A 16366-nucleotide genomic window follows, 5' to 3' on the forward strand; every position below is an offset into this window, starting at 1 on the left:
GGTGAGTCCCAGAGCAGGACCCACACCTTCGAAGGAAACTCCAACACCACCGGCATTTCCCTTCCCCTGCGATGGGAAGGAAATGAGGAGGGGCTAACTGGCTAGGGGTACAGAGCAGGAAAGGGAAGGGAACCTCTGTGACCAGAGCTACCTCCTTCCTCCTTGGCTTCACTGGGGCTGACAGGGGTTGGGTAGGGAGTAAGGAAGCCTTGCTCCCACAGAACCCAGGAGGGGGCTAGGCACTGAGCAGGGCTCTGTGCCTGACCTCAAACTGGCAGTAAACCAGAACAGCCCTGCTGGGGAAGCATCAGATCCACCCCTTTCTGCTGCTTCCCGTTATAGGTATTTATTATTAGATTTCTGGCTGGTTGCTCTGATGTAGGAATCAGTCTCAGAGTTGCTTTCAGTGTGAGTTCATCTCCCTCTTCTCCCCCATCTCTCCAGGGTCTCCCTCCTCAAGGATGTTGGTATTTAATTGCCTCCTAGTCTTAGGGTTGGTGGGGGACGAGGGGGTTGGGGGTAGGTGTAGAGGATGGTTGTGTCCTGAGTGGTTGAGAAACTGCGCTGAAGGAGGGACAGAGGCAGAGATCGAGACAACCCAGAAGCAAGAGGGGTCCTTGGGCTGTCAGAGCATTATCCGGGATTTTCAGGAGGAAGGGGAAGGAGACTGCGGAACACCCACAGTGTTCCAGACACATCCGGATATAAAATATCTATCATTTAATTCTCATAAACCCCTGTGAAGTAGTGAGATTATCTCCATTTTATGGATGAGCTCTGAAGATCCCACAGTTGATCTCGGGCTCTCTGACTCTGCATTCAGTGCCTCCGCTCCAAGACAGCCGTGGCCCCTTTCTGTTCAGCAAGGGTTTCAGGGAGCAGGTAGCAAGGACTGAGCCTGGCCTCTGCCTTACGAGAACTCCCCGTCGCTGCAGAGCCACTGAACAAAAATGTCAAGGAAACACACCTTTGACGGAGACCCGAACGTGTCAGGTTTGTTCCCTGGCTGTCCCCGGAACTCAGGAGGTTGTCCTTCCTCAGGACGTCAGAGCCCTGCTGAGCTCACACACGTTATCGGGTGGCTGCAGAAGCCCTAGTCCCTTGTCTGGCGCGGAGAGAAGCCCAAGGTGGGTGGCTCCCGCCCTGCAGTCGGGAACCGACTTGGTGTGAGAGTGCTGGAGGCTGGGGGGAATTCCCCTACCCACTTCCTTCCCAGTCCCACTTGGGCCCCAAAGAAACAGAGAAGCCGGCATCACAGTCCAGAAAGTGCCACACAAAGCTCGAGACTGGAGCTTGTGGGTCTGTGGTCAGAGCTGATTCATGCTTCTGCCACCCGTGTCCATACTCCGGGGGCGGGGGGCAATCTCTCCTGGGCATCTGAAGTTTGAACCCTGATGTGCCTCTTCCACTCTTCCATGCTTTTATGCTAGGGTTCCCAAAGGGGGTGACTTTGTTCCATCTTCCAAGCCCCCGGGGCACCGACATCTTCTCCCCAGGTCACCTTGTGGGGAAGCGTGAGGCCGCAGCAGCTGATAGTGGGTGGCTGAGGAAGTTGGTGTAGACAGGATGTGATGTTCTGCCACAGTAGCGACAGGCTCCCCACTTCTCCACCAGTTGCTTTCTTCCGGGGGAGACAGCTATTTTCTATTTCCGTGGCTTGGACTTGGGAGAAATGGGCAGAAGACAATGAAGTGCTCGAGATGTGCCCAGAGCCAGAACCAGGCCTGAGGTCTGTTTCTTCTCTGGTCTCACTTGGGCTTAGCCAGCAGCAGCCTTGTTGTGGTTAGGAGGGAGACCTTGGTCCGGGCTCACCTTCAACTTTTGGGTCCCTGTTTTGTTGTGGCCTCCTGCCTCTGTCCTCCTCTCCACACAGACATGCTGAGAATGGCCCTTAGCCAAGTGGTTTCAGAGAGAACATTCGGGATTGTATTTGCCCGACCAGCCATCCCTCCTGCATCAGCAGTGGGGGAGGGGGGGATTTGATTAGCCCCTCTTCCCTGCAAGAGTGCAGGCAGACTCACAGGGCAGCAGAAATTGTGAAGAGGGGTGTGATGGGTGATGCTCTTCCCCTTCTTTTCTTCTCTCCTTTGCCCCATTTTGGTATTCCTAGACACTGAGCAAAAATCCCAGCCACACTCCTTTTTTGAGCCATAGTGACCAGGTTTCCAGCCCAGAGCTGGGCCCATTACTCCGGACCAGGATGCCTTAACCTTAGGCATACCATCCACTTCCTCTCCACTAGGTGCCTATCACACATCATCAGGGGTTGGAGACCATATGAATAGACACAGTCCTTGAGGGGCTAGATGAGTGTACAGCTAGTTTAGTAGGATGTGTGTAGGTAAATGCATAATAGATATGTCTAACAGAAATAAATGATTTTTAAGGTTTTTCTTTCAGTTTCTTAGAAAACGGAAGGCCCACTCCCAGGATGCTCCCACTTCTGGAATAATGCCTGGCTGTGTGACTCCTTGGGATCCTGGGTGCACACAATTCGTGTCCCCAGAGATGAGGATATCAAGGAGTGGGCAGATAGATGTAAACCCATTGGCCATGCTTGGGTGCCCAGGGAATTAGAGCTGAACTTGGAACAGCAAGTAAGGAAGAGAAAGAGGAGAGGAAGGCCTTCCAGGTGGCCTGTAGCCTGCTGGGGGTAGGGGCTGGATTTGTGGGAAGTCACAGCTATGATACTTGAGGTAGGAGATCATATTTGATTCGGGAATATGGGGCGAGGGGCAGGTGCAGCGATCTGCCTTGAGAGGCAAGGGCTGTGACCTATAACAAAGACAGCCGCACTGGATAGAAGAGAAGGTTGGCTAGGTGGGGATAAAGGAGGGGGAGTTAGGGCTGCTGGCCTGCGTAGGACTAGTCCGGGGGTGCCTTAGGCTTCCCTCACCCCTGCCCACTTCTATTTCTTTATTCATTCAGCAAACAGTAGTGAGCGAAATAAGATGACTCCTGGTCTGCCCTTCCATATTCCAGGTTAGAGTGTCTTTCAGGAAGGGGTTAGGACACTTTCCTGTGTCTTAATTGGGAGGTGTGTCATAAGTAACTTGCAACTAGTAATTAAAATGCTGAAATTTTGTAAATGATTTCCTTAAAAAATGAGCTGTTACCTTTATGCTAACGTCCTTCTCGTGTGCTCGTATCCTGATATGGGGCATAGGGGTAAATGCGTGCCATCCACGCAGGCCGGGGCTGGCTCAGGATCCACCCACGGTTGTGCGTGACGCAGGAAGGCCATGCATCCCTCAGGCCGTGGGTGAGAAGCAGATTGAGAGATGCTGTTTCAGACAGGTGGCTTTGGAACGTTTTTGCCCTGTCCCAAGTTAAGAAACATGTTTTATGGCATGACTGGTGTGTGTGCATATGTATATGTATGTACTTAGAATATAAAAGAAACAAAAGCTTCATGAAACATTCCATTTCCTACTTGTAGGGATTTCTGGTATCTTCTAGCCTCTTCTATTTTAATCTGTTTGTTTTCATTAAAAATAAAGTTAATCTCGACTCACTAAATTGGAAAACATTGCTCAACCAAACAACTAAATATGAAGGGGAGGCAGAAGGACTGTCACACCCCTCCGAGCCTTCCTTAGCAGCCACAGAGTGTCAGGGTGAAGCCGAGGGCCCCGGAGGGAAAAGGTGTGCGCGCTCTCCCTTTCTCTCCTCTGGGTGCAGGGAGCTTTCAGCCCTGTTGACTCAGGTTCTCTCCTCAGAGCTCCATGAACCTGCCTCCCGACAAGGCCCGGCTCCTGCGCCAGTATGACAATGAGAAGAAGTGGGATCTGATCTGTGACCAGGTATGGGGTTTGGGGCGAGGCCCAGGAATAGGGGTTGTGTCGTGGGCTGGACGAGGCAGCAGGGCCAAAGGCACTGACCACAGCCCTGGGGTCCCTTGAGAAACCCTGGCCTGGGCTTGGCCTCAGTCCGTGCTCGCTTCCTGTCCCAAGAGGGCTCTCTTAACAGAGATGGGGCTAGCAGGCCAAGTTCCCCTCTAATGCCTGCAAAGAGCTGTCTTGATTTCTTCCTGATGGGCAGTAGCCTGAAGGAAGTTTGTGTTGGTCTGGGCTGTCTGGCTGTCTGCAGAGGGAGTTGGGTAGCTTTCCCAGCAGAGCCTGTTTCTGCCTTTCCCCAGGGTGAGGGCTCTGCCTGGCACAGTAGACCAAAGGACCCTTTCTCTCTCACTCTGCCCCAGCCCTGGCACCTCGGGTTTTTCTCATCATTGACAGGCCTCTAGGAATGAGAAGACCCAGTCCCCTATAGTCTTCTGTTCCCAAATCTCAGAAAATGAGGATTGGAGGGCGCCTGGGTGGCTCAGTTGGTTAAGCGACTGCCTTCGGCTCAGGTCATGATCCTGGAGTCCCGGGATCGAGTCCCGTGTCGCGCTCCCTGCTCGGCAGGGAGTCTGCTTCTCCCTCTGACCCTCCTCCCTCTCATGCTCTCTGTCTCTCATTCTCTCTCTCTCAAATAAATAAATAAAATCTTAAAAAAAAAAAAAGAAAAGAAAATGAGGATTGGAAGCTCTCCCTACATGAACAGTATTTCGAGCTGGAAGAGACCAGAGAGATTATTACTTAGCTCAGAACTGAGAACCAGGACCTATGGCCTGGCTCTTTCCCCTGCACACATTTGAATTTCACAGGTCATGAGTTTCTGAACTCCGACAGGCCTGTCTGCACAATTAGGAGAGTCCGCTTTTACTTGCTTACCTCTCAGGAGGCATGGAAGCGCCTGGCACCGCACATAGTCAGTGTGCTTACCCAGCACTTCGTGATGGAGCGGTCACAAATTTGTGATTTCTTTTCAAGCCCTGGACAGAATCGTAACAGCTAACATTTATTAAGTACTTATGGGGGACCAAGGACTTTACATATATTGAAATATCTCATTTAATCCTCACAAAAACCCCCTGAGGAAGGCACTGTTACATTTTATGGATGAAGAACTCGAGACTCAGTACCGTGCCTGACACTGGAACCAGGACGAAGCAGCCGACCCCATCTGTGCTAGCTATTATGTTCCACTGCCTCCCAAATCAGGCTGCTTGACATAAGGTAGAATTAGGCTTCAGAGCTCCTAGTCCGGGTCCCTTCCTCTCCAGGGAAGGCCTGTTTCCTCGTGTTCTGCCTTAAGCAGAGCTGGTGAACATGGTGAGCTCCGGCAAGGGGGTTGGAGAACAGTAGCTTGTTGGTACTGAGTTTCTTTAATTGATGATCTCCCAGTCTTTTCCAGGTCACATAATTTTGACTGTTTCTCACGCCTTTCTTTTTTCTTTCATTTTGTGTTTAAGCTCTACTTCCTAATATTAGATCATTCTCCCTGAACCCTTTGCAGCACCCCTGCCCTCCAACTCCTCAGATATCTCAGTTGTGAAGGCCCTAACAGGATCAGAATGCTTAAGAGTTTTCCCTTGGGTCTAATGCAGGGGTTGGACCAAAATGGGGAGGGCGTGGTCCCATGGTCTTTGTGGAAGGGGATCGAGGGATGACCTCGCCAAAAGTAGGTTTAGCATTTAAGGTTGCCTGGGTTGTCGGGGCCTGGGGTCTGGGTAAGGAACAGAATGTGTGTTTGTAGCCTGAATGTGTTAGTGCTGCGAAGCTGATCCGATCCCAAGTCTGGGTTCAGGGCTGACACAGTTGCATTCTACAAGGCCTAGCTCCTCTCTCCATGGCCCTCCTAATCCCGAGCCATCAGTTAGCTAGGCAGTGAAGACCGCTTCTAAGTTGTATCTTTATTTTGGGTGCCGTTCCCAGCTCTTTAATCCCCACATCTTCGCAAGCAACAGGCTCTTAAAATAATTTTCAACATAGAAAAATATTTTAGGCTCAGAGATCACTAATTGGAGAAGGGGAAGATGGCAGTAGATGAGAAGCGTCTGAAAATCAGTCAAGGAAGAGAACCTTTGGTTTGGATGATGTTAAGGGCCAGCTGACAACTTTAGGAGGCTGGGTCCCCTCACAGTGAACACCATGAGGGTTTGACTTCCTCAACGCTGTCCTCAGAACTCTGGGTGTCTGTGCGCACACGCGTGTTTCCCTCACAGGAACGGTTCCAGGTGAAGAATCCTCCCCACACTTACATCCAGAAACTCCAGAGCTTCTTGGACCCCAGCGTAACCCGGAAGGTGAAGTGTGAGGCAGGGAGGCCCCACCTTGTTGCCCGTTATAGTCCTGTGGGGCTTGGGGGGCAACCCCTGTGACTTGGGGTGGGATGTCTGCTTCTGAGCAATGGGAGTTGGGTTTCTGGGTTCGGAGGCCATGGGCCTGGAGTGGCTGGCTCCTAACAGAGGGAAGGCTTGTAGCTGCCCTCTTGTGTCCCCTCCCTTTCCTTTTCTACCCCTTTTGTTTGTACTATAAAGTTGGATCGGGGGCTGCCAATAGTGACAGGAAATTCCATGTTTACAGAAGTTCAGGAGGAGAGTGCAGGAGTCAACCAAAGTACTGAGGGAGCTGGAGATCTCACTTCGTACCAACCACATTGGGTGAGTCAGAATCGGCCATCAGGATCCGGCGACCTCTGAGGATGGGTGGCTTGTTTATCTCCCTGCTGTGAGGCACAGTCGCCCCTTGAACGGCTTTTGGTTCCCCGGAGCTTCAGACTGTTCTTTTTCTGGCTTCTCTCCCTTTCAGCTCTGCCAGCTGCTGGCAAGCTTGGGGCCCCTCCTGGGGTCTTCAGCCTGTGGCTTTAAGTAGAAGTCTCTCCCATCGCAGCTGAGACTCAAGTCTGCCTGTGGCCTGGGGCTGGGCCAAGGGAGGCCCAGAGTGTGCTGGGGGCGGGGGAGCACATTGCATCAGGTAGCTGAGACCTCGTTCCTGGACTGTTTGGTGCCCACAAGACTATTTTCTTGATTCTAAGACAGTCGTAGTTCATGAGCAGAAGCAGCTTCCTAGGGCACCAAGAAAGTCGATCTAAGGTGGCGGGGACCAGGAACTGAACATCTTCTGTATCTACAGACCCTGGTACTGCCGGCCCATTGACAGGGTCCCCAGGAACGGCATGAGTCTTGTTTGCTAGTCTCTGAGTAGGGAACCAGAACTTGCTGAACAGGCCGCAGGCTAATGCCTAAGGTACAGTGACAGATGGCAGTGGTCTTGGTTTTATAAAACCGTAACCAGTCAGAGCATATGTAGTGAAAGTGAGAGAGAGAGTGTGCACAAAGGAGAGTGAGGGAAACCTGATGGAGGACTGCAGGCGGGGCTACCATCCTGACCGAGGGGCCGGGCACAAATACTGAGAGCTTGTGTGAGTGAGAAGCTGAGCCGGGGGTGGGGGTGGGGGAGGCTGGGCAGGGGCCATCCCCAGGGTCCTGGGCTTCCTGAGAGCAGGGGTGGAAAGAGCCGAATGACATCATCTGCCTTTCCCCTCCTGCCCGTGGCAGCCTCCCGCTTGTCCACGCAGGGCCAGGCCTGCCTGGGGCTCTTACAGAAGCTACCTGTGTGCCCCCAGCCGCCACAGTAGCAGTCACGGGGGAAATGGCACCGGAGAGAACAGGAAAGGGATAGTTCCTGGCCTCGGCAGCTGTGCTTAGTGGCCAGAATTGGCTTCCACACCTCTTCCGTGAACCAGAGTGAAAGCTGACATGCTAGCAAACGTGAAACTCAGCCTGCAGCTGTATTTGGTGAATCCTCACAGAAGGAGTGGCAGGGCCTCCTCAGCCTCCCTGTTTGTGGGGGGTGGGGGTGGGGGTGAAACAGATGGCGACTCCAAATCCCACCTACCACCCTGCACACCACCCCGCAGGGCCTTCCACCACTCCCCTCCCTCTCAGGCCCCCCTTTCTTTCTTAGTAGGTCTTGCCGCATGAGGATGGGAGCCTGTTCTTCTCAGAAGAGGGCCACAGAGCCGTGTGTGACACTTCCCTCTGCTCACCCCTTCCACCTGGTGCCTGCCTCTCTGGCCACTGGCCAGGAGCTGGGGCGAGAGCAGCATGGTTCCCAGGCCCGGCTCTTGGCAGTTGGCACACAAGTTAGAGGTCTGGACCTGGCCCTTGGTTCCCAGGGAACAGCTTCGTGTCTGGCGTATTAGGAGCTCCTGTCGTCTGAACTGTGGTTTCTCTGGGCAGTTGTGGGGGAGGACCAGGCTCCTTCCCAGATTTCTAGGCAGGAAGAGTTTGTGAGGCTGTCAGGCCGCGGTGTGGGTGCTCCGGGTGGTAGGAGCCCAGGGCAAGGTGGGGAGAGGAGGATCCTGCTTCTGTCACAGCCTGATCAGCCCCAGGGCCTGCCGAAGCTCGTTGTGTAGGGGCAGCCCAATGGGAACACAGGCCCTGGCGCGGGGCAGGCTGGAAAGTGGGATTCCAGAGCCTCACCAGCTCCTCCTCCCTCTGGTTTGTATTGGTTTCTCTGCCTTGCCGAAGTGCCCTTTAACCTCTCCTCAAAGTGTCAAGATCCCGAAAATAGCAGTGTAGACTCAGACAGGAAATGAGAAGGGGGTGGGGAGCTGGAGAGCAGACAGACAGGAAACGGGAGGCCTGTCGGCCCCCAGAGAGGAAGCTAACTTCAGGCAGCTCCGGTGTCAGTCAGCCTCAGCTGAGCCTGGTGCTCCGTCCGGCCCAGCCTCTCACTGTGTCCCAGGGTGTGGCCAGCAAACATGGCGCTGGTGTTCCAGCTGTGGGGGAGAGGCGGCCCTGCAGGGCTGTTGGGGGCAGCTGCCTATAAAGACCCCCAGACATCCAAGGGAACAGAGCACTGAGGAGAGTCGGGGTTTTATCCTGAGAGTTTTATGTTGCTCTGTGCCATGGAATGAACCTGTCCTGTAACGGCCCTCCTGGGATCGGTTCTTGAATTTCCTTCCAGGGATATCTCAGGCCAAGAGGCCTGCAGGCAGAAGGGTGGAAATGCCAGGGTCCATTGTCTTTACGGTCTTTGTTGTCCACCTTCCTGCCTCTCTGGCTGAAGGGGCCTAAGTCTTCAGGGAGTTACTCGAGTCCCTGACTGTTCCCCCATCCTTTTCCTATTCTGTCAAACTCGCCCTGACCAAACACACAGTTCCCACACATCCCTCTTTGCTCACTGTGGCCCAGACTATCTTTCTCTGAACTTGGTGGAAGGGCCCTTTGGTCCAGCATGTCTCTGTTCCAGAGTTCTCTCTTTGACCTTTCTTGCCTGTCTTTCGACGGAGACTTCAGTCCAGCTGGAGACGTGCTAGAGCTTGTCAGGCACAGCTGTGCACGAGGGCCTGTGGTAAATGCTCTTGATCAACCTCCCCATGTCCCCACAATTTTGCCAATAAACATCAGGCAGGGGCAGTACACTTCGGTGTTGTGCTAGACACCAGGGACACAGTAAATGATCGAGCCAGGGCCCTGGCCATTTAGGAGAGGCTTCCTGAAAGCTTGTGTGGCTGACGTGGTATTGGAAGGCCTTGGACCTTTCCCCATCCCTGGCTCCCCGGCCTAGCGGAGGTCTAGGCCCGTGATGTGACCACGGAATGGGTCTGCCATGGGTTTTGAACCTCAGAATTTTTCCAGCCTGGTGCTAAGTTCCAGAGGATTCAGGAGTGGGTGTTGGGTCAGAGGCCTCTCGCCCTTCTCACCCTCGACCCGCTTTTAGCAGACCCCTCCACTATGTTTCCTCTATTGGCAGGTGGGTGCGGGAGTTTCTGAATGATGAAAACAAAGGCCTGGACGTGCTCGTGGATTACCTGTCCTTTGCCCAATGTTCGGTCATGTGAGTACCTCCCTGGGGCTAGGGTTGGGGACGGCGAGGGAGGACACAGTCCCATTCTGATTTGCTGAGGAAGGGTGAGACTGCAGTAGTGAAGACAGGAATAGGCGTCCCAGGCCAGGAGGGAAGAGCCCAGGCAGTGGCGTGGGAGTGGACAGGCAGCCAAGGAGATGTCTGGGATCCGTGAAGAAGGCCAGGTGGCTGGAACAGAAGGAGGGAGATACGGAAAGGGAGCTCAGGATTAGAACCCAAAGGATCCAGACTCCAGGCTGCAAGCAGTCCAAGGAAATGTCCTGGCTTCTGGGAGAGACGCCCAGTGGGATTCATTTGCCTTTGGAGAGTTGAGTCTTTAAGAACCTCCTTTGGGTCTCCAGATGTGAGAGGGTTACTCCAGGTCATTGCTGAAGAAGAGCCCCAGGAGCAGTGAGCATGACCTTTGACCCACACTGAAAATGAAGTATTCAGAGCCCTTTTCAATCCGGTGGGGCGGGTCCCTCAGCACAGGAGTACAGATGAGAAGGCGGCATGAGGTAGTGAAAAGGACCGACAACCGCAAAGCTGGTTGTGGGTCTCAGTTATGTCCTTGACTATCCGGGTGACCTCAAGCACATTTGCATCCTCTTACAGAAAAGGGGATCCATGTTCCAGAGTTGTTGTAAGGTTGAGATGATAATGTGTGTAAAGCAACTAGTAGTGTTCGGAACGCAGTAAGTCTAAACTGCTCTAGCCACTTTATTGTTAATTATTGTTATTCAAGGTGGTATAACCTACCATAATTGCCTGAATATATGGAAAGAGGGATTATACTGATCATTCACGTGATGACCGATGAATGCTTCAGACTTAGAGCCAAGACTTCAGCCCTTGGCTGACCAATCGTCCCAGTATGCCCTTGACTTTTCCCAACGTTAGCACCGAAAGTCCCGAGTCCTGGGGAACTCCCTAGTCCTGGGACTCAGTCCTAACCTCGGCTTTCACTTTTGTTGTGACTGTCCTTACCCCACGGCCGTTCTCCTTGGTCCAGCAGATCTTCAGTCTTAGCTCTTTAGGGGTTCGGACTAACACCTCTCCTCGGTTTGGCCTGTCACTTTTCCCAGGTCATCCCCCCTTAAAACCAAGAGTGGCCTACTCCCCATTCCCATCCCTGCAGAATTCAGGCCTCGTGATCCTCCTCTCCCTTTAAAAACTACTCTTTTTATAGAAAGAAATGAAAAACATTTGCTGAAGTGATTTTTTTAAAAAAATTCAGAGCTTTTATAGTAAAAAGATGCAGATCATTTTTCCAAATAAGCCTATCTATCCCGTTCGAAAAGCAAACAGATCCCAGCTGCTCGAAACCAAAATACGCTGGATCCTCAGGATTGTAGTGTCCACAGCAGTGCTTTTGACTCTGTTTTCGAAAGAAAGATTCAGGGCAGGGAGAGGGTGTGAAAGGGAGAGAAAGTGTGTTTTGGGAAGGGTTGAAAGGGAAAGGGTAAAGCCAAACAGAGGCTGGGTGAAGGCATTTATCTGTAAATTGCGGGACCGGCACTAGGGAATACAGTTACTGACTGAGGGGGGCCACTGGCAAGGTTCCCTGTCAGGGAGCCTCCTCTGATGTTTGCTTGAGAGCCCCATTAAGCAGCTCAGCATCGGGACTCTGCAGCCTACTCCTGCTCCTTTGGAACATTCAGTCGCCTGCAGATATCATTTCCTATTTCAGAAATGCCTCTGACCCTGGGGCTATGAATGTCTGAGCAGAAGGTTCCTCGGGAGAAGAGCCTGTCGGATATGCTTGTTCAGTCCTTAATGACCTACTTGGGGGAAGAGGACAGGAAAGAAAAGTGGGGCTGGTTTCTCAGAGTGGGTATATCCTGACGTGGGGCTTCGTAAAGGACAATGCCCCGTGATCTCAAGCCATCCTCCTTGTCCTGGCCACACTCCCAAATTGCTGGTGGCAATCACAGAAGTAGAAAGTGACAGAGAAACCATCCCAACTCCTGTAGGGATGAAGGTCCCCAGTCCACACCCTGGACCTGTGATTTCTTCCCCTGGGAAGCCTCTATTCCAGAAAACCTAGCAGTCTCAAGTAGAACCATGGAAAACCCAGCCATTAAAACCCAGTGCTGGGATGGGACCATGGTACTCTTGAACCTAGTGGAGTCTCCCACTCTAGGTTGGCTGGGACCTCCGTTCCCTTCCATTCAGACCTGCCCTCGTGAGCCCATTCCAGAACCAGCCAGGCCCCTTCAGGGCACTGAGAGGCCCCATTGGCCACTGCTGTTTGCCAACCAGCAAGACCTGCGTTGGCCTGTTCCCCACCACCCTTGCACAGAGCGGATTCTCCGTGGGGAGACATGGCTTCTCCGAGACTTGCTATCTAAGGCTGGGAGTGCAGAAAGCCTCCCTTTGGGCCCATGGAGAGGTCACTCCTGGAGTCGCCTGGCCAGCGGGGCACCACAGCTCACCCCTTTCAGCATTCCCATCCCCTCAGATCCCCCTCTTGGTTGCTGTCTGTGCCTCCGTTGCCCTTGTCCTGCGTGGGTGGCTCTCCCAACCAGGGCTGGGTCTCTGCCGCCCAATTCCGCTTTCTCTTCTTGCTGCCCTTGCTTCTGATTGCCCTCAAGGTCTACGGGGCGGGGGTGGGCCGGCCAGGGGGCTTAGCACTGAATTTCTCCTGTGTGTGCGCTTGTGTGTCCTTTCCTGCTCCAGGTTTGACTTTGAGGGTCTGGAGAGTAGTGACGATGGTGCATTTGACAAGCTCCGGTCCTGGAGCAGGTCCATCGAGGACCTGCAGCCACCCAGCGCCCTGTCAGCCCCCTTCACCAACAGCCTCGCTCGCTCTGCGCGCCAGTCTGTGCTCCGGTATGTGTGCTCTTTGCTCTGCCCACCTGCCTCCCACCCTAGCCCCCCAGTCCAGGTCTTGGGTGCCAGGGGGTGAGTGCTCATTGCTCCTCCCCCCACTCTTGCTTCCAGGCTCAGCTCTCTTGCCCTCTGCCTGCCAGTCTGTCTCTGGTCTGTCCTCTCTGTCTCCTTGACTCTGCCCAGCAATCTGTCCTGGGTAAGTACATCGCCCTCGGCTGAGCCCACCCCATCTGGGGTTCCAGTTCTCCCCTCTCCACATCCCTCTAGGGCCTCCCCCTCCCCATTCCTCTTTTTCATTCTGCCACTCCTGCCGGCCTCTTGGGTGGGGCCGGCCCTCATCCAGCTCCCTCGTCTTCACGGGGTGATGAGCTCCTGCCCTCAAGTCTGTTTCCCTCTGGCTCTGCATTCTGCCCCATCAGCTGCTCCGAGACCAGCTCCCCCCAAACCTGCCCGCAACTTGCCTTCCCTTCCCTTCTTCCTTTTCTCTCCAAGCCTGCCTTGTGTTCTTTTTTTTTTTTTTTTTTGCAGTATTTTAGGAGCCCTCCTGCCCGGAGGCAGGTGGATAGACCAGATGACTTTCAGAGCCCCCCCTCCTACCCAGGGAGGCTCTCCTTTGGGCCCTGTGGCCCTTTCTGTGGTCTGTGTTCCTCTTGTGGCCATGCTTTTCTCCTGGCCTCCTTTTGTCCCTCTGACCCTGCTCCTCATTCTAGTCATTCATGCATGAGCAGACACCATTTGTGCTTCCTCTTTCTTTCATGAAACATCACTGGGGGCCAAGCCAGATGTAGACCCTGGCCCTGCTATTGCCTTTGGGGTCTGCTCTGCCCTTTCTGGGATGTAGAAGTGGGATGGGAGCCAAGATGCTCCGGCCCCAGGGAATTTGTGGAAGATGCAGCGACTGGAAGGAGGAGGAGGACAGGCTCAGATGAACGTCTCCCTGGATCCATCTTGAGGACTAGAAAGGCCTGCACGCCTGCCGTTGTATTTTGGAGGGCCCCTGGGCTCAGGATGGTTTGGGCCCTGATTATAAAGCTGGGATCCTGGGTAGTTACTCACAAAGGCCTGTGGCAGAGAGGTGAAAACTGCTGAGCACCCTGCCCCCACCTCCCCCACCACTCTCGAGGCTGTCGGTTCAAGGTCCCCTGTCCCCCTGTCCTGCTGCGGAGGTGCGACCTGCTGTCCTGGTGATGGGGAGCGCTCCTGGACCCTTCACCAGCAGCCCCCTCTCCCCCAGGTACAGCACTCTCCCTGGGCGCAGGGCCCTGAAGAACTCCCGCCTGGTGAGCCAGAAGGATGATGTCCACGTCTGTATCCTTTGCCTCAGAGCCATCATGAACTATCAGGTAAGGGGGCAGCACTGGCCACGGATGCTCTGCCTGTCCTGCCTCATCTGCCAAACTAGAAGAGCTGGGAGGGCACCAGCTTGTAAAAGGCGAGTTTGCTGACAGGCTGATAGTCAAGGAGATCCAGCAGGGAGCTGCCCTCCCACCATCAAGGTCTTCCTTCCTTGTTACAGTACGGCTTCAACCTGGTCATGTCCCACCCCCACGCCGTCAATGAGATTGCACTCAGTCTCAACAACAAGAATCCAAGGTGAGTTCCTTCCCTCTCCTCTCCTTCCCACTGTGCCCAGGGCTCTGGAGATCTGGGCTCCACTTGACCCTGACAACAAGTCCCGCCTGCCTGGCCTCAGGGACCGGCGGCCTAGGCTAGCGCCTTGGTTCTGCTCCTTCCGCTGGAGGAGGAGTGTCCCTGGCTTCCCTCTGGTCTGCCCAGCTCAGTGAGGGGGCAAGCCTTCCTACCCCTGCTTTCTTTCCACAACCCACTCCCCTCACTTGTGAGGCTGTCTCCACTCTGAAAGGACTTGCCTGGTTGTGGAGGGGAACTGTGTGGTGGCCAGGGTGGGGAGCTAAGGGGTTAATCTTTTTTCTTCACCCCTTAGGACCAAAGCCCTTGTCTTGGAGCTCTTGGCAGCTGTGTGTTTGGTGAGGGGAGGTCATGAAATCATTCTTGCTGCCTTTGACAATTTCAAAGAGGTCAGTCTCCTACGTGTGTGTGTGTGTGTTTGGTGAGGAGGTGGGGAGCCAGGTAGGTAAGCACCCTTTCCTGTGATCTCACACATCCCAGTGATGATTTTAACATCCTGTGCTTAACTAAGAAGCCTGCCCCCTCTACTTTTTTTTTTCTTAACACCGAAACCAGAACTTCCGCCTTACCAGATCTTATGGCAAGACAGATCCTGAACGGCCAGCTAAAGAGGTCCTCACTTTTTTTTTTTTAAGATTTTATTTATTTATTTGACAGAGAGAGACACAGCGAGAGAGGGAACACAAGCAGGGGGAGTGGGAGAGGGAGAAGCAGGCTTCCTGCGGAGCAGGGAGCCTGATGCGGGGCTTGATCCCAGGGCCCTGGGATCATGACCTGAGCCGAAGGTAGACACTTAACGACTGAGCGACCCAGGCACCCCAAGAGACCCTCACTTGAGGGCTGCAGTCCGATGGCTCTAACCTGGCCATGCATCAGAATGCCTGAGGATCTTGTTAAACTTACTCCTGGGGGGCTGAGTACCTGTGCTTTAATAGGCCCCCCAGGTGGCTCTGAGGCAGAGAACCCACTGGTAGAACCCAAGGCAGACATGTTTGCTGTGGGAGGAGAAGGCAAGCAAGGATCCTCCTGAGTTGTTGGCTGTTATTGGTGAGGGGAGAGGAAGCTCCTACTTGGAATTTCCCCAGCCTCTGGGCCTGGCTCTGAAACTTTCATCTGCTTGAACATAGGATTCCTCGACATCCAGTCGCAGCTGCTGGGCCCACCCCTTCCTCCTCTTTGGACCTCTTCCCTAGCGTCCATTGTTCAAGCCAGGAAATGGCTCTTCCTCCTTGAAGGCAGAGGCTCAATGGAGTCTCTAGACCCCTCTCAGCACAGGGACTTTCCTGCACCCTGGCCTCTCTCCTGTGTCCCCACTAGGACCTCAGCCATGGCCTCCAAACTTCCTCCTTCCTCCTTCCTTCCTTCAATAACTGAGCAACTGTGTTTCTCCTTGGCCTACCCCCAGAGGCACCTAAAGCCCAGACTAATGGCCTAGGCTTTACTGGGAGACCAGTAACCCAAGGTAATGGCAGGTCCCAGGCTTTCTTCTACTTGGAGAGCTTGTTAAACTAACAGGGTTTCTTTTATATGTCGCAAATGGTTCCTTGCATAGAAAGAGTCATGCTTAAGCTTAGTCTGAACCAGTCCCTTTGTCTTGATGTTCCTGGGAGCGGGGCTCAAGGGCTTAGGTTCTGCATGGGATAGAGTTTCTCACTGAGAAAGTTTGCTTGTTCAGGTATGCAAGGAACTACACCGCTTTGAGAAGCTGATGGAGTATTTCCGGAATGAGGACAGCAACATCGACTTCATGGTGAGGAACTGGGCATGCCCAGCGGGGTCCCATGCTCCTCGACAATAGGCCCAGGCCAACAGCATATCTTGATATTCTGTCCAGAACCTGGAATGATTCTCTCTACTCAGTAGGTGCTTCTTGTGCACTCACTTACCCCAGAGAGCTTTTAGAAACTTCAGGACAATGACAATTTTGTGTCTTGGGTCCACCTCCTTTCCCCCTTTTTGTGGCCTTACTGCCCCTGATTGGGATCCTTTCAAGCTGCTTCGCTTTGCCCAAGCTTTTCCTCTAGCTTCTCTTCCCTTCAGCCTTCGGTCTTTAGTTACGTAGTGTGGTCTCAAGAAACACCTGCTGGTGTGCGAAGGCAAACTCAGTTGTATCCTCATTTCCGTCTATTTCTCATGTAATTTACTTGTCTCCGTACACTGAATCTTAAGTTTGATTTTTTTTTTTAAAGATTTTATTTATTTATTTGACG

General features: G+C 53.5%; 1 protein-coding gene across 4 annotated transcripts in view; it reads left to right on the forward strand.

The window, feature by feature from the left end:
* FMNL3 (formin like 3) overlaps window positions 1–16366 on the forward strand; it is a 51949-nt gene that overhangs the window by 25898 nt on the left and 9685 nt on the right. For 2 of the 4 annotated variants that reach the window (XM_045873488.3, XM_045873487.3), the window contains exons 2-10: window positions 3720–3803; window positions 6047–6127; window positions 6408–6484; window positions 9585–9668; window positions 12357–12509; window positions 13744–13852; window positions 14026–14102; window positions 14452–14545; window positions 15832–15906. In XM_045873488.3, coding sequence (XP_045729444.1) covers window positions 3720–3803; window positions 6047–6127; window positions 6408–6484; window positions 9585–9668; window positions 12357–12509; window positions 13744–13852; window positions 14026–14102; window positions 14452–14545; window positions 15832–15906 — 834 coding nt within the window. Of the gene's footprint in view, window positions 1–3719; window positions 3804–6046; window positions 6128–6407; window positions 6485–9584; window positions 9669–12356; window positions 12510–13743; window positions 13853–14025; window positions 14103–14451; window positions 14546–15831; window positions 15907–16366 lie in introns of those variants that run through there. The other 2 variants (XM_045873489.3, XM_064591282.1) reach the window with 2 other exon arrangements.

The sequence above is a fragment of the Mirounga angustirostris genome, unplaced genomic scaffold, assembly GCF_029215605.1.
Source record: "Mirounga angustirostris isolate CCGP_5_RB_7025 unplaced genomic scaffold, mMirAng1.0.hap1 SCAF_5, whole genome shotgun sequence".
Taxonomy (NCBI): Eukaryota; Metazoa; Chordata; class Mammalia; order Carnivora; family Phocidae; genus Mirounga; species Mirounga angustirostris.